The 24,708-nt window shown below is 43.9% G+C and overlaps 1 protein-coding gene across 3 annotated transcripts in view; it reads right to left on the reverse strand.

Annotated features, from left to right (window-relative positions):
- The window catches only part of ARHGAP25 (Rho GTPase activating protein 25), an 87,075-nt gene extending 63,369 nt beyond the window's left edge, over positions 1 to 23,706 (reverse strand). Inside the window, exon 1 of one of the 3 annotated variants that reach the window (XM_029232055.1) lies at positions 22,961 to 23,177. In XM_029232055.1, coding sequence (XP_029087888.1) covers positions 22,961 to 23,030 — 70 coding nt within the window. In that variant the 5' untranslated portion in view covers positions 23,031 to 23,177. Of the gene's footprint in view, positions 1 to 22,960; positions 23,178 to 23,237 lie in introns of those variants that run through there. The other 2 variants (XM_029232058.1, XM_029232056.1) reach the window with 2 other exon arrangements.
- Between the last annotated feature and the right edge of the window lie 1,002 nt (positions 23,707 to 24,708).

A 24,708-nucleotide genomic window follows, 5' to 3' on the forward strand; every position in this document is an offset into this window, starting at 1 on the left:
TTTAGCCATTTGTTTGCTTTTAGCCGATGGCCACTGAAAGACAAACTAAGCCTTGAAGTCATAGGTGCAGAACCTGAAGAAGCAGGAAGCCCAGATGGACAAACAGGAAGCGGAAGATGGGGAACCATGCATGGGTGACTCGGTGATTGATACCGTGACAGGCAGCATTTGCCCCCACTTCCAAGTCCCACTGGTCTGGCGCATCTTATAGCATAAAAGACCTTTTCAAGGTGAAAAATCACTTATGTTTTCATGAGGTTTTGTTGAAAGGGAATCATTTCACTCAACTCAGTGTATGCACTAAATGGAGATACAATAACCGACATGTTTTATAATGAACTTGCATGGGGTACAATCAGGAAAGAAGTAGTAAACCTCTTAATGTGGAATTTAAAACATGGAAGAAAGGATTTATTCGTGTGCTCAATAATGGATCATACATTTTTCTCCTTCAACTCCTTATCTCCGCCCTTCCCCTCTCTCCTTCACTTTTCTGGCATTTCCTTAATTGTATCAACTGTGAAATGTGAGGACTTCAAATCCAACCTAAGAGAAGTGGAAGGAAGCTGTACTCAGACTTAAAAATAGCCCCAGAAAACATCTGTTCCTTTGAATATATTGAAAGATATTTCAAAATACAAATAGGCAAACATAGCTAATTAATTCACTTGAACGTTAAATCCCATTGATATACAGTGTGAGTTTTGTTATACGAGAGATGGATGTATATTGGGGTATGAATTTCCATAATGCCATTTCTACTTGCATAATTTTGAGAAAGAGCCTTCACAATGACATTCTGGAGTGTTTGGCCATAAAAATAGCACTGACCATTCCTATCTCCAGCACTTTCCCCTGCATGATAAAAAATACTTTGGAAAATGTAACTTCTGTGATCTTTGGGAGGAGGCCTGGAAAGGGAGGGCCGAGGGTTCAGAGTGGCACAGGAAATCTGTGTTTGTAACGCTTAAGTGTGTGGGTGTGTTCACGTGGGCAGGGCTGGAGAGGAAATGTGAAAGAAAATGTTTGCAAACCGTTGCAGGCAGGAGCTGAATGAGAGACTCAGAGAGTCTATAAAATTTACAAAACATATTTGATATCCATGGAGTGTCCTGGGTTGGGATTATTACAAACTACTCTTGACACCGAAAGCACTATCTATAAGAGAAAAAATTGATATTGGTTTTTGTCGAAATTAAAACCTTTGCTCTTTGAAAGGCACTTAGAGAATGAAAAGCAAGCCACAGATTGGGAAAAAATATTTGCAAACCACATATCTGACAAAGGAATTGTACCCAGAATATATAAAGAATTCTTAAAACTCAACTATAAGTAAACAAACAAACCAATTTTTTCAATGGGCAAACTATTGAACAGATACTTCACTAAATGAAAAGATGCCAAACATCATCAACTATCAGGAAACCATTAAGTAAAACCACAATGAGATACCTTTACAATCATATTAGAGTGACTGAAATAAAATTTAAAGACAAACTAACAGTACTAAGGACTGGTAAGGATGGGAAGCAACCGGAACTTTCAAACACGGCTGGTGGGAATACAAAATGGTACAGCTACTTTGGGAAATAATGTGACAGTTTCTTACAAAGTTAAGCATTCCCTTACAATATGACCCAGCGGTCTCACTACTCAAAATTTACCAAAGAGAAATGAGACATTATATTCACACCAAAACCTGTAAGCACATATTTATAGCAGGCGATTCTAACTTCTAAAAATCAGAAGCAAACCCAGTGTCTTTCAACTGATGAATGGCCACATCCATACAATAGAATAACACTCAGCAATAAAAAGGACGAAACTATTGATACAAAAGCAGGAACATGGATGAATCTCAAATGCATTCTGCTGCCTAAAAGAAATCAGACTGCAGACAGGCCACGTCCTATACAATTCCATTTATACGATATTTAGGACAAAGTAAAACTATAGGGATGGAGAACAGATGAGGGTTTGCCCAGGGTTGGCCAAGAGGGGTTGGCTAAAAAGAGACGGTGCTTGGACCTGTCTGTATCTGGATTGTGTTGGTTATCACATGACTCTGGGCATTTGCCAAAACTCATACAACTGCAGACCCAAGTAAATACATTTTACTAGATGTCAATTTCAAAACAAGTTTTTCATCTGCTCTCATTTGTTGCATGTTTGTTACACAGAACCACCTGACATTCTCACTTCCTCCTGACCTTCAAAAGTTTCCATAGCTAATATAAGTTCTTTCTTTTTTTTTGAATATCAAATGCTGACTTTCTTTTTTTTTAACATCTTTATTGGAGTATAATTGCTTTACAATGGTGTGCTAGCCTCTGCCCTACAACAAAGTGAATTAGCTATACATATACATACATCCCCATATCTCCTCCCTCTTGCGTCTCCCTCCCACCCTCCCTATTCCACCCCTCTAGGTGGTCACAAAGCACCGAGCTGATCTCCCTGTGCTATGCGGCTGCTTCCCACTAGCTATCTATTTTACATTTGGTAGTGTATATATGTCCATGCCTCTCTCTCACATCATCCCAGCTTACCCTTCCCCCTCCCCATGTCCTCAAGTCCATTCTCTACATCTGCGTCTTTATTCCTGTCCTGCCCCTAGATTCTTCAGAACCTTTTTTTTTTCTTTTAGATTCCATATATATGTGTTAGCATACGGTATCTGTTTTTCTCTGTCTGGCTTACTTCATTCTGTATGACAGACTCTAGGTCCACCCACCTCACTACAAATAACTCAATTCCATTTCTTTTTATGGCTGAGTAATATTCCATTGTATATATGCGCCACGTCTTCTTTATCCATTCATCTGTCAGTGGACACTTAGGTTGCGTCCATGTCCTGGCTATTGTAAATAGAGCTGCAAGGAACATTGTGGTACATGACTCTTTTTGAATTATGGTTTTCTCAGGGTTTATGCCTAGTAGTGGGATTGCTGGGTCGTATGGTAGCTCTATTTTTAGTTTTTGGAGGAACCTCCATACTGTTCTCCATAGTGGCTGTATCAATTTACATTCCCACCAACAGTGGAAGAGGGTTCCCTTTTCTCCACACCCTCGCCAGCACTTATGGTTTGCAGAATTTTTGATGATGGCCATTCTGACTGGTGTGAGATGATACCTCCTTGTAGTTTTGATTTTCATTTCTCTAATCAGTGATGTTGAGCATTCTTTCATGTGCTTGTTGGCATTCTGTATATCTTCTTTGGAGAAATGTCTATTTATGTCTTCTGCCCATTTTTGGATTGGGTTGTTTGTTATAAGTTCTGAATGGAAAAAAGGAAAGTGACTTCTACCATCCCACAGTGACTTGGATTAGGTGAGTGGCCTCAAAAAAACATGGGAATGTAGGGAAGACCAAAATATTAAGCTAAATCTCCCCAGATGGTAAGAAAGCAGGGAGGGCGGATGGTACCCCTTCAAAGGCTGGTCTACCTCATGGCATGCTGTCCCCAGCAACGAGCCCACACTCCTGCGAAGAAAGTCTGACCATGATCCTCACCCGGATGACTAATTTAGGTGTCTCAGACTAATAAGGGAACCTGGCCAGGGGTGTTTCCTCCCATCAACACGGTCTCTGAATTCCAGTGCTTCCGGGTTTTAGTACAAGGGAAAGCACAGTGATAGGTAAGTTGGTGGCGTTAAATACCCTGAAAAGGAGTTCTTTGGTGGGAAGTAGTAGAAAGCCCACTGGGTGGTGTTCAGGAGACTTAATTATCCAGGCCTGGTTCTGCTGCTAACTTGCTGTGTTCATATTTGAGCAGTCTACATAGTGCATGTTTTATCATTGTCTTACCAGACTTTTTTTTTTGGCTGAAAAAAACAGACTCTGAATCAAGCTGGTTTAATACAGATAGATAATAGATACTTAGATCGATAGATCAACACATACATACATACATACATGGACCAATAATTAGATCAAGCAATTGTTCTTAACTGGGAACATTTTGACCCCCAAGGGATATTTGGCAATGTCTAGAGATATTCTGGTTGTCACAACTAGGAGGGTTGCTACTGCCATGAGGTGGAGAAGTCCAAGGTTGCTGCTAAATACCCCACCGTGCACAGGGCAGCTGCCACAGCAAACTGTTGTCTGGCCCAAAATGACAACAGTGTTGAGGCTGAGAAACCCTGATATAAGTATGAACACACACATACATGTATAAACATAATGATGTATGTGCATGTGTGTATAATTTTTTAAAAAGAAAATATTCTTTCAAAAAACTAAGGTAACTTTGGGGAAAAGATCATGGCTCTCAGGATGATTAGAAATCAAGGTAGATTTTGCAAGTTTTGAGCTCTTAGAGTTCAAGGCCCTTCCTCTTAGTGTCCTACGATTTGCAAGGCTCAGTTCTAAATGCCCGTTCTCTGTGAACCTCAGGCTGTGAGAAAACAAGCTAGTTGCAGCTTGAGTCAGCTCTGTCCAAGGACAGGCTAGCAAAGGCCAAGGCTGTGGCCACCCATGGAGATGGGTTGGAAGCCAAGAGGGGGAGCTGGGAAAACAGCCCCAAAGAGGCTATTAAATGTATCTGTAAAGGGATGATAAGGCCACCTACCCTCTAGAAGCCTACCATTAAATAAATGACCGTGGGCCACAGGTCTCTTGGAAGCAGAAATGGCAGGTCTCTCCTTGAAATGGAATTCATAATCTCTCTTTTCTTCCCTTTTTATCTTGAAGAACAGTTTGCGGTTGTTATGCAACTACAAAACAAATAGAACCGTAACCTATGTTCCCCAGTTTGCATAGCTGATTCCATGAACTTTAATAAGTTTTGCTTACTTATGTCAGTCCCAAGTTTTACCCCCTTAGAGCTGTCAGGATATGAAGGGTAATTTTGCCACCTGAAGTTTATAAGGACCGAGTGAGATAACGGAAAGTACAGTAAATCCCTGTCCCAACACAGTCAGTGGGGGCCAAAATCGGTCATCTACAGCATAAGGTCACGTTATTTTGAAGCTAATGAAATGGCAGGGCGACCTTGAACCTGCTCAGTTGCCCAAGGCAGCTCCAAAGGTCCAGGTGGACCAACAGGCCTGACCCAGCCGCGTCTGAGTGTGCTGCCCTCTGGTGGCCATAGTCAGCTTTAGCTTACACATCAAGGACCAGAATGCGGTCCAGAATGCCGGGACCAGCAGGTCAGAAACAAGAAGCAATTCTAAGAATTTCCCAGTTAGTTGTCACCCATGTATTGTCCCAGGCCAGGAACAGTGGGCCAGGAAAGGCTGTAGACTAGAGAATCATGTGGTATTTTCCCTCTACTCAGCTTTCTCTCCCTCCACTCTCTTACACACGACAGCCAGAAAATACCCTTGGACAGGACAGAGGATGGACCCATGTGCCCACCACATTGTGTCTAATTATCACAGGGTTCCTTACTGGGGGCGGGGTGCGGGGAGTGGTTTGTTGCTTGGAAACGTAAAACAGTGGTTTTAGCCTTTGTATAGACCCTTTTGAGAGTCCGCACGTACACATATAATTTTTCATACAATTTTGGGAGGGTTGTGCGTTTACTGAAGCCAGTCCAGGACACAGAGGGAAGAACACTGGATACAGGCCTGACAGACATGTTTGTTGGGTAATACATGTATGATCACAAGCCACTCTGAAGCCATTTGGAACAGAAAGGGAAAAGATCAGGGGTAGACAAGAGAGAAGGAAGAGAAAATCTATGCCAGTTGGAGGATAATAAGCCCTTTACTGTCCTCTAGAACGTGCCAAATGTCTGTATGGCTCCTTAGACATATTTATCTATGCTGTGTATCCCCACCTTCTCTTTTCACCCTTAATTCTGGGTTCCTGTTTTACACACCTGAGTTTTTTCTCATCCCCCTGTGCTTCCTGGCCAGAGTCGCTGGCAGGCTGGCAGTGAGGCTTGAGTTGGGAGTGAGGAGACCGGCTGGGATTAGGCCGACATCCCCACCTCACCGAGTGAGTATTACAAGCACTACCCTGTCTCTGGGCTCTGAATGGGGATGAACATCTCTCAATCCCTTTGGGGCTGGAATGAGACACTGTGAAGAGATGAAAAACATGGAAAGAGAATTTGCCTTTAAATTTCGGAGTCTACAGTGTTATGCCAAAAATAAGTCCTTCTAGGCTACCCCACAAGCAATTCATGCTTAGAGCTGGTGAAATAGTGTCAGCTGGCCCTGTATGTTGGCCACACCCACAGCAGCAGAACCCAGACTTCGCCAGATACCAAGATGGGACCCCTTGCCACTTACATCAGTGTCTCTGCTAGTTGGAATTTAGCAGCCAAGTTTGAGAACCAATGATTTAGAGGAGGGGTAGGGAAGGTTCAGCTCAAGAACCTGATGCCATCTTCATGTGATTCTCTTGAGCCCTGGGGAGATGGCTCCGATAGATGAAACTGTCAACACATGCAGGCACCGGGGAGCTCGTGGAGAATAAGTTAAGGACCGTGAAAACTGGAGGCTGGATAATGGTTAAGAAGCTCGCAGTAATCTGGAGATAAGACAAGAGGGTGGATCTGAGATACAGGTAAGAGAATTAGTAGGACTGATGTGCTCTCCTTGGGGAAGGAAGGGGTCCTGGTCAAGAGGTCAAGGTCAGGCTCAACAATCACCCCATTCTTGGGACACAAGGTAGAAAAACATCAAGGTTGACTCTATAATTTGTGGCCCCCAGTACAAAGTAAAAATGTGGGGCTCCTTGTTCAAAAATAATTAAGAATTTCAAGAGCCTCTAACCAAGCGCGGGGACCCTGCGCGGTTGCCCAGGTCGCACACCCAAGCACCAGCACTGAGAAGATCTTGGCCACTTTAGGAGTGGACGAAACAGGGGGTGTGTGGAGAGAGAACCTAGAAATGAAAGGCCACTGGGTGATGACTCTGTCTCTTTGAAGGACTCACAGAAGTGCTAGCTGGGGTTATTGTAGGAGGTAGATTTCCTGTTTGTTATTGTAGATTTTCCTGTTTGTCGGTGAATTTCTTGTAAATATTTGAATGGCAGGATTGCCCTGAGGGCTCTGGTTTGCTATTGGCTGCTGGGGAGTCAATGGCACCAGGGACTGTGGAGATGCATTTGGTGGAGGAGTCTGTGGAATGTACCATTCTGGGAGTAGAAGATGATAAGGGTTGTGTGCAAACTGCAATGGTGACATATGAAAACTTATCCACCCAAGTTCAGTTTGGGAAGTAGGAATTGCCTATTAAGGATTTAAGCGTTTATCGAATATTTGGAGGAGCTCAAAGAGCAGCCTTCAGGCACCAGGGCAAAACAGACCTGATTCCCTCAGAGACAGATCACCTCTGGGGAAATTCCACAAGTAAGGTCCCCCCGCAGAGGCTGCCGCCACTGCCCCCCATGCCCGAGACCCCACAGAGCGGGTGCTGGAGCTGCGATGTCCAGGAGCCTCACGGGTTCCCATCTTGTTTGCCAGCAATAACCACAGGGAGATGCCTGCCCTTCACTTCTACGGTCCAGATCGCATACCAGTGAATTGACCCGGCAGAACATCATCTATTTCTAGAATCCTGGCTACGAGGGAGTCTGAGAAACCTTGGTGTGAGTTTTTCAGTCTCTCCAAAGAAAGGAAAGGTAGAAGGACGTTTCAGCGAAATAGTCCAGGGTTACAAGCGTAGCCGGTTTTGTCGTCCCTACTTGAGAGCAGGATAACTTTCTGAATCCGTAGATGATGAATTCAGTTTGACTGCTGGTTGTTGAAAGCCAACCTGCAGGGCTTTGAAGAGCATCCTCCCCTACAGCAAGACCTGTCTTCCACTCACCTCACCTGCTGCACCCTCTTTCCCTCCCTCTGCCTTTGCTGGGTCCCTCTCCCACCCTCTGTCTTTCCTCCTTTCTCCTCTCCATTGCTCCCCCTCGCTCTTCATCTTAGCTACCCACCCAGACTAACTGACCACACGACAGATGTACAACTTTAATATTTCCATTTCCTGAGAAAAGCTGCTTTGCGCCTCTTAGGAGCTCCCTGGATACCCTAACCCTAACCCTAGCGCTAACCAATATCCAGTTAAAGAGGGGGAGGCAGGGCTTCCCTGGTGGCGCAGTGGTTGAGAGTCCGCCTGCCGATGCAGGGGACACGGGTTCGTGCCCCGGTCCGGGAAGATCCCACATACCGCGGAGCAGCTGGGCCCGTGAGCCATGGCCGCTGAGCCTGAGCATCCGGAGCCTGTGCTCCGCAGCGGGAGAGGCCACAACAGTGAGAGGCCCGCGTACCGAACAAAAAAAAAAAAAGAGGGGAGGCAGAGGGATTGGGGCTGCTGAACACGTCTCCACAGCCCCTGAGTCTGAAGTGGAGGGATTAATTCATTGGCCTCACTTCAATCCCCATCATCAAGAAGACTTTGGGGATGAAGAGATACAAACTACTATGTATAAAATAAGCTATAAGGACATAGTGTACAACACGGGGAATATAGCTAATATTTTATAATAACTATAAATGGAGTGTAACCTTTAAAAAGTGTGAATCGCTCTATTGTACACCTGTAACTTATGTAACATTGAACATCAGCTATACTTCAATATTTTAAAAAAGACTTTGATTATAGGAGCGAGAAGTATCCCTTGGCACCTATTCAGCAGCCTAAGCCCCGTGACTTAGGTCCCAACCTCTCTTGAGAATAGCTGGATGCTCAGTCACCCGCATGTGCTTCCAAATTAGCTTCAGAAACCAAAAGCTCTACTTCCTTCTCCAAAAGAAAGGCAGATTTGTCTCTCTGGATCAAACCATTGCTCCACACCAGTAAGGGCAGCAGAAAAACATGTGTTGGTCTTATTGTAACGTACAGATTTCACTGGGGTGAAGCAAAGTTAGCAGGCCACAGGACAGTCCCCAGCTATCCCACGAAAATCTCCGAGATCACCTATTTGTATGACAGGCACTGTTCTTGGCAGCAATGGCCAAAAAGTGAGGGAAACAGACAAAGCCCGGCCTTCGAGGAGCTTATAGTCTACTGGGGGTGGAGACCATAGACATGAAAACAAATGAATATCATTTCCGGTACAAAAGTGCTGTGAAGAAAATAGAATAAGGTGATGGGATAAAGAGAGACTGCAGTAGGGGGATGCTATACTAGGTATTAGGGTCAGGAAAGACCTCTTTAAAGAGAAAATATTTGAGCCGAAGCTGAATGGAGTGGAGGAAAGACCACGGTAAGATCTGGGTAAGGGTATATCAGAGAGAGAGTGGCAGACAGGCCCGAAGTGGCCTTGAGCTCCAAGTGTTTAAGGAACTAGGAGGTGGGCGTGGCTGAAGGACAGTGTGAGAGGAGCAGAGGAGAGGCAGGTGGGTTGGGGGAAGGGGTTGGGGGTCAGACCCCACAGGCAGGGATAATTAGTTTGAATCTCATACTGGTGGTTTTCAAGAAGACGTTCCACAAGTTGATTTCTGCTTTTAAACGCTATCAAGTCTGGCCATGGTGCAGAGCGTATATTGTACAGCAGTGGTCCCCAACCTTTTGGGCACCAGGGACCAGTTTTGTGGAAGACAATTTTTCCATGGGGGGCAGAATGGTTCAGGCGGTAATGCGAGCAATGGGAAGCCATGGGGAGCGGCAGACGAAGCTTCACTCGCTGGCCCACGGCTCGCCTCCTTCTGTGCGGCCCCAGTCCTAACAGGCTGCGGACCGGTACCAGTCCGCAGCCCGGGGGGCTGGGGACCCCTGTTCTACAGGGCAAGAGTGGAGGCAGGAAGACTAGTTAGCAAAAAATTGCAGAAGACTCAGCAAGAAATGATGGTGTTTACAGTATCAGAGATAATTGAAAATAATCAGATGAGAAACACAAATCGCTAACGAATCCAAAAGTTTTTTTCTGGTGGATTAGATGCAGGGCGGTAGAGAAAAACATGAATGGAAGATGACCGTAGGTGGAAGCTTGAGCAACCGGGTGAAAGGTAGAGTCTTTTATTGACGTCAGCTAAACTGGGTGGGGAGGAATGCGAAGAGAGACAATTCTGGACTCTGTGTCGGACGTACTGGGAGAGAGAAGCCCGAGAGGGATCCAGGTGGAGATGGTGAGCAGTCTGGAGCCCAGCAGACAGACCAGGGCGAACGTACAAAAGGATAGACGGGATTTAAAGCCATGGGAAGGGATGAGACTACCCAGCAAATGAGGATGGATGAGAGAAGAGGACGAGGGAACTGAGCCCTGGGGCCAGAGCTGGCCTCATAGACACGCAACCTGTGCGGTTGTGCTGAACCCCAGGTCCCTTGCACCTGGTACAATCCTCTGTGGCCGCCATCTTGCAATTCTTCATAATTTGGAACTAGAAGTTCCACATTTTCACTCCTCACCAGGCCCTGCAAATGATGGAGCCACTTCTGCCTCAGACACTTCAAAGTTAAGAATCTGGTGGAGATGGAGACTCCATCAAAGAAAGCTCAAAAAGAGTGATTAATGGGGTAAGGAAGGCCCAGAGTACGGTATCAAGCCAGCCCAGAGATTATTTCTGGGAGGAAATGGCCAACTGTGTCAAACACCGCAGGGCACTGGAGTGAGACAAGGACAGAGATAGATGCACCCTTGGCCAAGTTCCCGACAATCAGTGACTTTGACGATGACCTTCTTGGCAGTGTGGCCTGCACCAGTCCTTAATTTGGCTGACTATAGAATGACAAGAGACAAGTGACCACCAACACTGGAGAATGTATGACAAGAATATACAGATGGAGGCCCCCTCATCCTATCCCCCACACCTCTTCTCTTCCCACTGCCCGCTCGCTCCATTTTGCAGAGTGAGAGGCCTCACACACATGCACGTCGACACGCCAGCCCAGACATCCAAGCTCTGTTCCGGGCCTCCCTGCCATCAACTTTCTGCAGAACAACCACTAGGAGGACCCAGGAAGACAGGCGGGCCGGCCCTGGAAACAGCTCTGGCTATCCTTGCAGGGAATTTCACATTCCCGAGTGGTCTAGACAGCTAGCAGGGCCCAGGCTACAGGTGGGCAGACACCTCGGCAGCTAGAGCCCGACCAGAGCAGGACCCTGTAAGGTCCAGGCCTCCAAACGGTGGCCCCGTGCCCAAATCAAAGGGCAGTTCTGGAGGTGACGACATGGGTAGACGGAAGCACTTGTAGGTAGCAAAATGAGTTGGTTCTCATTCAGGTGCACATACTTTTCTCTAAGAAATAAAAGTGAGTGTGACAGTGGGAGTAGGTGTTAAGGCCTTGAGGAGAGAAAAAATGTTTTGGGGAAAAGGAAAGGAAACTTACTAGCTAGGCGCAGCAGGCTTGTCTGGGTCTGTTGAACGTCCACCTCTCATGATGGTTCACAAATTTTAAGTAAATCCAGGCAGCTCAGTGGTCTCACTTTCCCCAGCAATGTTCAGGTGACCATGTACAGGTGCCAAGAAAGTGGCTTGTTGGGTTTAAACAGGGCTAGGGGCAGAGGAGTTAAGGGTGTTTGTTCCACAGCTCTGCAATGCCAGAATTAGCAGTCTATGGTCAAGAGGACATAAAGGAGGATTGATGGTGAAAAAGTGGTAGAACCAATGGAATGGGAGCTCACTGACTGAGGGCCGAGAATCGCTGGAGTGGGTGCCTGCAAGTGAGACTTCAGAGATGGTACAGTTATGAGGGAGGACATGGTTTACTTAGGACCATGAGCCGTTTCTTTCAAGAAACATTTTTTATCTGGAACCCTACTTTGTATCTGTAAAGACACAAAAGGTGATTAAATCATCCGTCGCTTCCGTTATAATGCTGGGCATTTCAGGCCACAGAGGATGAGATATGGGGATAACTTTGTGATGACCAGAGACTGGTTAAATCCAGGGCTTTCTGGAGAGAAATAAGGGAAATGGACCAAGTTTACGGGTAGAAATGTAGTTATGTTGTCTGTGGGCGCCCTCTACTGGCACTTAGTCAGAATAGCCATCTGGGGTTGGAAGCTTTTGGGGGGGTGTGTGGGTGTGTGGGTGTTTTAATTAACGAGTGAAAACTTGCCCCTTATAGATATTTAGGGGTTATGGCTCAAGTGGGCAAGGAAACTTTAGTTACGGAACAAACCCTACGTCAGCATTTTAAATGTCACAGTCTCAGTTACGTCATTTATGACTTTCTGATTCTCTTTACAGAGAGCCCTGCTTAACCCTAACCTTGAGGGTCTCTCCAATGGGATTGAGCTACTTGAAGTCAAGACCTTAATATTTTTTTATCTTCTTACATCCTGAGCCTAGTACTGTGCCCAGCATATTGTAGGTGTCTGATAAATATGTGTCAATCAGAACAGAAGGGCAATGAGCAAATGAGCAAAGTGGTACAATGTCACAGAAGAAGGAGGGTTTAATCCTACTTGGCCAATTCAGGAAGGCTTCCAAGAGGAGAAGGGTGGTGGCCATGGTGATGGGGAGGGACAGGTAAAGTTGAAATGAATCCAGAAAATAGAAGAGCAAACCTAGGGGCCAGATAGAGACTCCACAAGGCAGGGATTTTTGTGTGATTCTGGAAAGAAGTTCCCTGCTATGTGACTGACAGCTGTGGCTCCCAATCCTTCCTGAGAAAGTATGAGCAAGAAACTTAAAATTTCATAAAAACAGAGAGAGGAAGCTAGCATGGCAGATTCAGGCAGGCTGAAGGAAGAATCTGGAAGGATTTTTAACCATGAGTACTGAAAAAAGAACAACAATTCAAGGTTTAAAGATTCCCCATAATTTTTTTACCCTAAAATGTGTGACCTCACCGGAAATTCAGTTCAATAGATAATACAGAGCACTTTTACAATGATGGCATTCTTTTCTCAAAATGCCTTGTTTTCTCAGACACAGAGCGTGGGACCAGGGTGACTTTTCTGGGTTTCATACTGAGTATCTCATATCTCAGGAACCCCCTGAGTCCCAGGCAAATCGGGACAGCTGGTCACCCTAGCTGAGCAGGGGAACTCAGAACAGCTCAGATGGAGAAGGCTGGTGCCCAAGCTGGGCTCGGGACAGAGCACAAAGGGCCCTGGCTGAGAATGGACAGGGGATGCCAACTTACTCTGTACCTGTGATCATCATAGCTCTGGGTTGTGAGCCCAGTGCGATTCCTCACCCACCAGCAAAATGGGTTTCTGGGTTCTAAACGACCAAGTGCCCAGAGAAAATTGCAAAAGAGCAAGGAGTGGGGAGAATGCACTCACAAGGACCCTTGGGTTGCAACAGGAGAACTGAGGCCAAGGAAGACAGAGGTCTCATTTTGAAGGTCCTGCTGTTTCTTCACAATTGTATCTAAAAATAACGACCTGGAAATGAGTAGTTGGCCACATGTGGGATTCTTACAGAACTGGAAAAACAAAACTGCTGCTGCTGTAACTCACACGTAAGACATCACAGACATTAACCATTGACCCCAGTGAGGCCCAAACAAACAGCATGCAACCTCGATGCACTTCGATGGCCAGAGATACTTGTGACAGTGGGAGACGTCTGCAGCTCTGGCGGAAGCGGCTCCTCAGCAATGGAGGAGGGTCACCCAGGTGATGCACAGCCCAGAGTCACTCTTTTCCTATGCAGAGTAAGAGGAGTATGAGGAACGGTCCCTATCACAGCAGCACGGAGACAGGGACCTTTCTACAGCAAGCATCCTGCAGGACACTTACCAGAAGCCCTTCCTCATCCTTATAGGAAAGTCACAACTCAGGTACTTTACCAACTTAGGAAAGAAATGGCAAAAACAAACAAAACAAAACAAAAAAAAGAAAAGCAAGAGGAGAGGAAAAGGACAAACGATGAAAAGTGATGTAGCTGTGTAAACATAGTGGATGAAATTTGTATGCCTTAAGGAAGGGCTGCAGAGTCAAAGACTGGAGTTGAAGGAGTCAGAAACAAGACACGCCAGGCAACCCCAGAGCAGCAGTGCTGTGGTGAGCCGGGGGCTGACACTGGGCAGCAAAGGGGACCAGCAGATGCTGAAAAGGCCATTTGTCTAAAGAAAAAAGAGAAGAACTAAACGGGACCAAGACAAACTAAACTAGCACTGCTGGCTGGGGCTTTCACCAAAGACTTGGCTAGAAGGAGTTGATAGCGTACCCACATTGTAGTCATGCGCTTGGCGGCAGTGATGATGACAAGTGATATTTACGAAGCACATGCGGATGTCTGCTATTATGCTAAGGGTTTTACCAAGATCGTCTCCTTTAATCGTCACAATAGCCATATGGGTTAGCACTGTGATTATGCCCATTTTACAGATAAGGAAAGTGAGAACCAAGGTCACATGACTAGCGACTAGTGGCGGTGGAATTTACTTTAAGGTAACTTTCTAACTACCATACTGTGCACAGTTGGCTTGTGTCACTGTAGCTAGTTCAGACTTTGTTAGAAATTTTTTTGGTAAACTTTATAAAAATCATTTTTAAATATTAAAAAAATATTTTATATCAGCATCAGAAACTTCATACTGTACCACTTCCTCTTTCACTTTGAAACTCTCAGACCAACAAGGAAGCCTACAGATGGTTCAGAAGCCATAGGCCAGGGTTCCAGCGGTAGAGTATCACCAGCCCCATCTGGAACATCTGTGTATACACATTTTGGAGGTGGGTGAGTAGCATAAGGATGAAGTGAAGCAGCTGTCACAGGGCACAATATTGAGAATGTTCCTTGAAAAGAACCTGTCATGTAGAGGTGAACAAATACATGTTACATGAATGAATGAATGAAATGAAAATGATCGGCCTCGGTGTACTGAAGCCACCATCATTACATATAACTAGCAAAAAAATATGAGTGGGGCTTCCCTGGTGGCGCAGTGGTTGAAAGTCCGCCTGCCGATGCAGGGGACACAGGTTCGTGCCCCGGTCCGGGAAGATCCCACATGCCGCGGAGCGGCTGGGCCCGTGAGCCATGGCCGCTGAGCCTGCACGTCCGGAGCCTGTGCTCCGCAACGGGAGAGGCCACAACAGTGAGAGGCCCGCGTACCGCAAAAAAAATAAATAAATAAAATAAAATATGAGTGGTCATAGAATTGTGTTTTCATTTATGAACTAAAAGAATTGATTCTCAGCACCCATGTTCTTTGAACACTGTTTTTAGAAAAATTATAATGCTCAGTTGCCACTAATAAGTATGAAATTTATTCACAGGCTACCTGAGGAGTTGTTTACTGATAGATTGCATATACTTACACTCTCTCCTTAAAAGACTTCATGGGTTTTTCATCTTCAAATAGAAAACTCATTTGCAATGAACACATAAATTTATACCAAAGACAAAGGAAAATATAAGTCTGCTAATTGAATGGGTAAAAGTTGTGATTGAGCTTCAATTTAGCTCTGAGTTTCCTGGCAGACAAGGCAAAAAAAGAAAAACAATAGGTTTCACAATTGTCTTAACAGAAAGGAGGAAGCATGCCAGTCCCTCAAAGGAGACAAAGTAAGAGCACTGAAGTCTCAGTGAATTTTCTCACCTAGGGTTACACATAGGAGTCACCTGCATTGTTCATTTCTTGTTCTCATTTTTACAAAATAATCAGGAGCAGATTTCATGAAATCGTTACCTGCGGTGATGATTAAAACTGATGGTGTGACAGTAAAGTGCAGCTTAGTGAGACCATCTGTAAGGATGCCAAGGTAATGTAGCCCAAGCACAGCTTCTAGTTTGATCTGAGGTTAGAAATCAGATTATCTATAAAGAAAGGAAACAGGTGTTTGCTAAACACCTAACGTGTTATGTGCATGAAATGTTTTCTTCCTCTCAACATACATATTATTAATTCTGTTTAATAATTAAGTGAATGTTTTACTGGGATTTACTGCAAATCAGCAAAGGGGTCCCAAGCTCACGCACTCTCTTTTGTACCACACACACCTTCCTGCACTCCTACACTCTTATCAAGAAAAGCCAATGGGCAATTCATCCCTTAGACAAGCTTCTGTCGGTGCCACTTTTTACAGGCGATTCAAGTTAATTCTCTCCAGAGAGGGCCTAGAGCGCTGGGGTTGCACATTACTGATTAAGGAGAAATTTCTTTGTTTAAAAACCAAGCAGATGGGAGTAAAGATGCAGACCTACTACAGAATGGACTTGAGGACACGGGGAGGGGGAAGGGTAAGCTGGGACGAAGTGAGAGAGTGGCATGGACATATATACACTACCAAATGTAAAATAGATAGCTAGTGGGAAGCAGCCGCATAGCACAGGGAGATCAGCTCGGTGCTTTGTGACCACCTAGAGGGGTGGGATAGGGAGGGTGGGAGGGAAGGAGACGCAAGAGGGAAGAGATATGGGAATATATATATATATATATATATACACATATATGTATATGTATAGCTGATTCACTTTGTTATAAAGCAGAAACTAGCACACCATTGTAAAGCAATTATACTCCAATAAAGATGTTTAAAATTAATTAATTAATTAATTAAAAAGATAAAAGCCAATCGATCAGTTGGTAGGTTTGACTCAAATCTCTCAAGTTCAGGAGACTTCACTGAGCTCACTGCAAAGGAAGTCCACAGTTTCTAGATCTGTGAGTCCCTCTGTTTAAATGGCCTGGGAAAAGATTGTTACACTCTCCTTCCAGTGATAGGTAGACTCAAGGTCTCCCAGGGGACAAGATGTCTACACTGTGACTGAAATGTGATAGAGCCTAATTTAGCTCTGAGCTTCCCGGCAGCCAAGACAAAAAGAGAAATACAATGAGTTTCACAGCTGTCTTAACAGAAACGAGGAAGCACGCCAGTCCCTCAAGGGAGACAAAGTGTGGGCTAAAGCACGGGCAGGAATCGGGTGGTAGTAAGGGAGCCCTGAGTAGAGAGGGCTCCAGGTGGATGAGAAAGGGCAGGGAACTGAAAAGGACATGGCTGGGGTCTAGAGTGTGCGTGCGTCTGCTTGGGGAAGCACCTGTGGCAAGAGTAAGCGGGCAGGTCTAATCCCTTCACAAGGAGGAGCTACACAAAATTATAGAGTTTTTTCTTCTCCAAAAGAACAGGGACCATGTACAGGAAAATCAGTCTGAGAAGGTTGGCAAGTCTGGGACTCACTGAAGAACATACACATCTATATCTTAAGGATGTATCTATAGATATCTTTTATCTATAGATATATAGATAAAAATGAATGGCAGTGTTGGGGAGAGAGGTGGCGGGACCAGCATGCCGATTCCTAGGAGCCCTCCTGTGACTCCTACGGCTGTTATCATAGGACTGGTCTTGATGTTCTGTAATTGTTTCTCTGTCTATGCCACACTAGCCTGTAAGCCTTGGAGGAGCAGAGAGCAGGACTGCCTTTAGATTTGCTTGCCAGACCTATGGGTGTCATTTTGTGTGTGTGTGTGTAAAGTGATTTTGATTTTTTAGAACGTATTCAAAGGAAGAACAAAAAAAGCTTTCAAGAAGAAAAATGGTGATGAGTAAAGCATAAGACAAGAAATGTAAATTATTTTCTCTCTTTGTAACTCCCATATCTCAGTTCCCCTCTGGGGACTCCACAAAACTTACATACCACCCCCAGGCTGGAATCTGTCCCATTGGCCTGCACCTCACCCTGGCTCTCCCTGTGGTATTTCCCTGAGTCTCCACGGGTGCCCTTTTGTCTCAATTGCTGTGCCAACTCTGAGGCTTCACATTAGCTCTTTACACACTCCCTTCTCCTCTATCCAATGGAACAACCACAGAGCTGCCTCATGAGAGGCATTTTTTCTTTCATGCTGTCTTGTGTGTGATGGGACCATCATCACCAACTTAGTCTGCTTAACCAGTCCCAGGATCTTTCCAACACCCCTACAGTGAGCATCTTGCCGATGACCACGTGTAGGTCCTGGCTGGTTGCAACCTCTGCAGCTGCAGGAGGGCTTGGCACCTGGCTGCCAACTGCCAAAGAGCATGTGCCACCAGACCTTGTGCCAACACGCCTGGCCAAGCACTGGAATTTGTTTTAGCTTTGAGTATTCTTAATCATGTAGTTAATACTTGTTCACTATAGAAACTCTGGAAAATACTTATAAAGTAATAATACATACATGTGTGGTTATACCTCACCCATAAATCCTTCACCCATAATTAGCTACTCCAGTTGGCCCTTGAACAACACAGGTTTGAACTGCGCAGGTCCGCTTATAGGTGAATTTTTTTGATAAATATAGTTCCTGTGTTTTCATTTTACAGATCTTTAAGTGCAGCGAAAAGTTTGTGTTCGATTGGAGATCCTTTTGCTGTTTCAACATCTTGCCCCCTTGAGTGAGTCATTTATCAGTTCCTTTGTTTCTGAGGCAGAGATAGTAGTACTCAGATTTCTGCCTGCACGGAATGGGGAGGGAGGGTCCTGCGCCCCTAACACCCCCATTGTTCAAGGGTCAACTGTATTAACAAATTGTATATCTCCTTCCAGATTTTTGAGTGTTTATTTACGCGTTCGTTTCTTTGTTCATTTTATATACAATAATAAAATAACTTCTCGTGTTACTACCAATAACGTTAGTTAGGTACATTTGGAGCTTCCCAAATGCATTTCCCTTTCTTTTCCCTACAGAAGTAACAACCATCCAGAACTTTATATTAATCAATTCCTCATTTTTCTTTATAGTTTTGTCATATACGTACACAGTTTTTAAGCTTCCTGTAAATGAATCCCCATTCTGATCTTCTGTGACTTCCCTTTTCTGCCTAAAATTAAGTTTTTGCTATTCAGACTCATTGAAATATATGACCACAATTAATTCGTTTTTGCTCTTGGGTAGCATTACATTTTATAAAGATACTACAATTTATTTTTCTATTCTGTTATTGATGGGCACTTGGGTTGTTTCCTGCCCCTTGTTATTTCAAGAAATACTACTATGGAACTTCCGTACATCTCTTCTTGTTCATATACACAATAGCTTCTCCAGGGGCCAGTCTCCAGAGGGAAATGGCTGCTTCATAGAGTTTGTACATCATCAGTTTCACTGAGCAATGCTAAATTGTTTTCCAAAATTGTTTTATTCTTAGTGTCTGAGAGTTCCTATTGCTCCGTGTCCTTGACAACACTTGGTATTGTCAGAATTTTTCATTTTAGCAATTTTGGTGGGTGAGGTTAGGTATGTCATTGTGCTTTTAATTTACATTTCCTTATTACTGTGATCAACCATATTTCCATATATTTATTGGCAGTATTATTCCTATCCTGTAAAATGCCTATTCATGTTGTTTCTTCATTTTTTAAACTATTTTTTGATTCATAGGACTTATTTATATATTCAGTTCTCTCTGTCTCTGTGGATCTCTGTATCTACCTATGCATCTGTTTATCTAAAACTGTACTTTCAAATCTGACAGCTTTTAACAAGAATAATAACCTACATTGGAAATTGGTCTAGTTACAGAGTCTTAAGTGACAAATATTTTTATTCCCTTTACTCTGATTTTCTAAAGAGCAAAACTAGATCCCATATCAGACAAATAATGATTTATCAAGTGGAAAAAAGCCCTCCACTACTGTTGTTTTTCACTTCACTACTTGGGAGATTAGAATAAAGAATTTTTGTTTCTGGATAATATTTTTTCAACATTGAATTTCAGAGGGTAAAAAAAAGTTGAAAACAACTGTCCCTCCAAAGTCACTTTTTTAATGTATCTCAGAGTCATATGCTCTCTAGGGCTTATTTTCCCCTCATTTGGCTTAGGGGAGCAGAGAAAAATGTAATAGTGCCTGCAACTGGATACAATGTGGGTGGTCCTGAAATTCACCCAGAGATCTTCCAACTAAGCCCTCCCCAGCAGCCGGGCAGGAAGGGCTTTCCCTGGATGGTCAATACCCTCTCAATAGAGCACCTACATGCCAGCCTCTGGATGTGCCATACCCTTGGACAGTGTGCAAGAAAGGACACTGCATCCTAGAACCTACCCTCTAGGGCTTACAGTTCAGTTAGAAAGACAAATAAATGAAAGAGTAAAAAATATGAGTAACACTACATGAAAGAAATGGAAGGCTATCGTGATTTTAACTATTGGGCTAAAATTGAAGATGACAAAGGATCGAAGGAAGAAGTATGTGCTCCTGGCTCCACCTCAAGTCAAGTCTGTTGGCTCTGCGTTTCCCTTGCCTCCAACCCCGGTTCCCTCCTAGGACCAATAGGTCAGACGCAGGGTAGCTTGGGTCACATTCTCCCACCGCTTGCAGACCCATGGTGTGGTCTCTGGTCAGCCTCCCAGCCACTGGGGCCCTCCCCACTCTCTGAGATGGAAGGACAGAGAGTCCTCCACCCTCTCTCGGAGACTTCCACTTTCATTCCAGCCCTGGCTCAGCACTCACAAGATTCAGAGGGAACTAGAAGTGCCGCTCACCAAAAAGACGTTGGAGCTCCTGGGACACATCATGGATGAGTGTCTTGCTATTTCCCTAAGTTAAGTGCTGAACCTGGTGTCCTCCTAGGGCACTGCCCATTCCCTGAAGTTATATCTTCCTAAGAGCCTCTTGAAAGTTGACCTTGACAATGAATCATGAGGTAATACTTGGATTCCAGTCCCAAGTGACCTGATAAGCACACCCTCTTGGTGATGATCTATTCCAGTGGTTTTCAACTAGGAGAGATATCTCTCCCCAGACATCCAGTAACTTCTGGAGATATTTTTGGTTGTCACAACTGAGAGTGGTAGGGGAGTGCTACTGTCATCTAGTGGATAGAGGTTGAGGACGCTGCTAACATCCTATAATGCACAGGATAGCCTCCATCACTGAGAACTAACCAGCCCCAAATATCTGTAGTGTCCAGACTGAGAAACCCAGACCTACTCCTGACTAGCCCGGTCTGGAAAAACCACAGGTCACGACTCCCAGCTCCACACAATTTTTGATAGACGTGAGCTTCTTTGGTTATTCTTAAGTCAGTTCCTACAGTCACACCTGGACACAGGGTGCTGGAGAAGGGACCAGAGGTCCCATGGTTGAGTCAATGACTCTTACAGGCTCAGCCTGTGATCTGAATTCTCATCAACGTGACACTCACAAAAAGTATTCTGGCTGCAGTTCAATCTCTTGGGGTGACAAACTTGTAAATGGCATGGATAATGACAAGGGCTCCCCTGTATTTCATTCTGTAATTATGATTTTTTTCATTAAAAAATACGAAATAATATCTGCTTGTACTCAATCATTCATTCAGTCAACAAATATTTGTTGTGTGCCCACTAGGACCCAGCACCATGCTCTATGCTAAATGAATGGGAGTCGTCCAAGTCTACTAACCTAGACCACAGCCGGACTTCCTGATCAGGTGAGACGGAGGACTGGGAGCTTATTAAATTGCAGATGCTTGAATCTCCCTTCAAAGATTCTGATTTTACAAGTCAGGGTGATGCCCAGGAATCTGCATTTTTAGTGAGCACTTGTGACTTCCAACACAGGCTAACTATGGGACCATGTTTTAAGAAACGTTGGTAGAAATCATGAAATCTACCCAACCTCATCCCAGGTCTGAGATTATGCAGACCTTCACTCTAATGTGGTAACGTCCTCTATCCCTGAAAAAAAAATCAGTTAACCATTTAATCAATTAATCATTTAACCATTAATGTCTCAAGCTTCCATTTTTAAAAGAAGGAGAATAAGACTTGTTCAAACACGGATGGTGAGAGGGTAGAATGACCCCATGTAAAGAGAAGCAAGACATTTTCAAAAGGAACAGAATCATAGAAGTTTTACTTCTAAAAACAAATTTTTTATGACATACAACAGAATGAGCATTGGCCAAGTACATTGATATCAACAGTAGTTAGGAGAAAAACCTCTGATTATGTAAAATCTCTCATTCTCTGAACCGACCTTCGATGATTCCCAGCTTGGTTAGGGACCACTAATCCTCCCTGGTTACCAAGATAAATGGCTTCTCTGATTACTCTCAGTTTTCTTTCAACTTCTTTCTCAGACCTATATCATTGACACTCAGACATGTGACTTTGCAGTGGACCCCTTGCTTTAGTAGCTCATTAACCACTGTTAGAGGCCCAGGTTTAAACCTGTTCCAAGCAAAACTTTTCCTAGCCATTAGAAACACCTTAATACTTATCTATGTCCATTAACAAGGAAGTTATCTCACTATACAAGCATAAGGGCAAAACACAGGGAATCATTTCCAGCCCAACTGCTCTATTCTAAATTACTGGGGTCAATTTAATAGTAGACGGAACCCATATAAAGAAACTCATGATAACAATTATAGAACAGATTAAAATCAGTGTATCACATGAATGGACCTAGAGGTTATCGTACTAAGTAAAGTAAGCCAGAGAAAAAGATAAATATCATATGATATCGCTTACATGTGGAATCTTAAAAAAAATGATACAAATGAACTTATTTACAAAACAGAAATAGACTCACAGACATGAATACAAACTTATGGTTACCAAAGGGGAAAGGGCAGGGAAGAAATAAATTAGGAGTTTCAGATTGAAATATACACGCTACTATATAAAAAATAGATTACCAACAAGGACCTACTGTATAACACAGGGAACTATATTCAATATCTTGTCATAACATATAATGGAAGATGATGTAAAAAAAGAATATATATGTTTATATACATGTACAATTGAATCACTTTGCTGTACACCTGAAACCAACACAGCAGTGCAACTCAACTATATTTCAATAAAAAAATTTTAAAAACATCAGTGTATCACCAACATCATTAATGAGAAGAGGTATGAATTAAAGGCCAGAATATCTCAGAAAACATACCACAGTCCCCTAAAGTAATTAATCTAAAATGTATTCTGTCCCTTTAATTAAACGTGTCTTTGTTATACCTTCAAAGGTCTCTATATTCCTGTCTTGTCCACACTATTTACTTTTTGCTACAAGTAACACCACCTTAGCCCCGAGTCCACAGAGAACGTCTGGGGACCCAGTGGGCTCACAAAACAGAACACCTTGCACTCCTTTACAGATCAAGCATTTGCAAAGACTCCTACCAAAATCCACTCAAAATACGGATGAGTGTCCAAACAGGAGGGAAATTATCCTTCCATGATAAACAGAGAAAAACTCACCATGTTTTGTGAGATCTGTAGCCTTAGTCCATCCCAAGTACCCCAGATCCCACACACCAAGGAGCTCCATTCCCTCCACCTCCAAACAAAAAAGAACCCCTCCCCAGCACTTGGGAACTCTGAGCCATCATATCAGTTTGAATGCAAATTTTACCCCAAACCCAGCTCTGCCGACAGATTCATTTTTAAGTAGACTATGCTCCCTGCAGACCGACATGCAAATGGTGGGAACTCAAGTATGAGAACCACAAAGGCAGCAAAAAGACGTTGACCATACCTATTTTCCCAGCCTCCCCTCGCAGGTTGAAATCCCAGTTTCTTGGCAACTTCAGGGACATTTTGCTTCTGGTTTGGGTGAGTTGCTGCTGAAGCAGGGAGTCTGCCTCAATTCACGCCCTTCTTGGCTTTTTGATCTTCTTGCCTCACAAGCTTGTGTGTGTGTGTTTTCCCCTTTACGATTGCTTCACAAGCAATCTTGGGTTTGAGGTTGATCTGCCAGCATGTCTTCTCCTTTCTCAGATGAAAGGTCCATCCATCTGTCACCGGGGATGGCACCCAAACCTGCCCACGGTCCCTCGGGGGGCTGGTACCTCATGAAGTGTGCACCCTGCTTTTCCTGCTTTCAGTATTACCAGAAATATCCCAGTTGACACTTCACTCTGCGTCATGGGAAGCAAAGCTCCTGTTCAAAAGAATCTCAGGCCTCACTGAGGCGAGGTCGTGATAAACAACGGATGCCTCTTGGCTTTTTTTTTTTTTTTTTTTTTTTTTTAACTGTCTGCTTCCTTGCATTTGAGGAAGTGGGTGGTTGTTCAGCATAATGATACATTATAATCTCTTTCTTGAGAAAATGGTTTTTGGAAATGCTTATATAAGTAGAGTGAGTGCTGTTGGGTTATAAGCCTAGAGGTTTGATTAAAAGAAAAAGAAAAGAAAATTCTAAGACTCTGGCCATCCACCTCTAAGGCTCCCTTCTCATTGAACAGAGTGGGCTTACAAAAACGGTCAATAAGACAAAGAGCTTTCCCCCAAAGTCACCTTCGTTTAGATCACCTTCTTTTAGTCACCTTCTTCCTGCTATAAGGCCCACATAGTAAGTTCTCCACCTACTCAGGACAAAGGTTCCAAGTGATCTCAGCCTGATGTCAGGAGGGTTCTGATGTATTTAGCTAATAAGTGAGCTTTAGCTGGGTAGACCCACTTAAGTGTTATAATGGTTCTTTGACCCTGTGTACAGGGTGTGGGTTTGGGAATCAGACTGATATGTGTTCACAACTCAGTTCTTCCACTTCCTAGCTCTGCAGCTTTTAACAAGCAACTGAATCTCTCTGGGCCTCAGTATGCTTAGCAGTAAAATGGGTTGATAATAACCGTGACTGCACAGAGCTGTGAAGGCATCTAGTACAGAGCTGGACGCATAGTGGTTACACCACAAACATCAGTTCAACCCTTATTCCATTTAGTTCAGTTCTATGACAGGCTTTCGTATGTTCAACTGGGCCAGACTAACCTAGTGATTAAGTATTTGGTCCAAGAGCCAGAATGCCTGTGTTCAAATCCTGGCCCAACCACTTTCTTGCTGTGTGACTTTGGATAAGTTTCTTGACTACTCTGTGCTTCAATATTCTCATCTATAAATGAGGCAAATAATAGGACCTACTTCAGAGGGCTATCATGAGGCTTATTAAAGAGAGTAGATAATAAGACTAATAAGGCTATAAGGTAATGGGACTAATAAGATAGTAGGT

The sequence above is a fragment of the Monodon monoceros genome, unplaced genomic scaffold (genome assembly GCF_005190385.1).
Source record: "Monodon monoceros isolate NGI ecotype Baffin Bay Population unplaced genomic scaffold, NGI_Narwhal_1 Super_Scaffold_19, whole genome shotgun sequence".
Taxonomy (NCBI): domain Eukaryota; kingdom Metazoa; phylum Chordata; class Mammalia; order Artiodactyla; family Monodontidae; genus Monodon; species Monodon monoceros.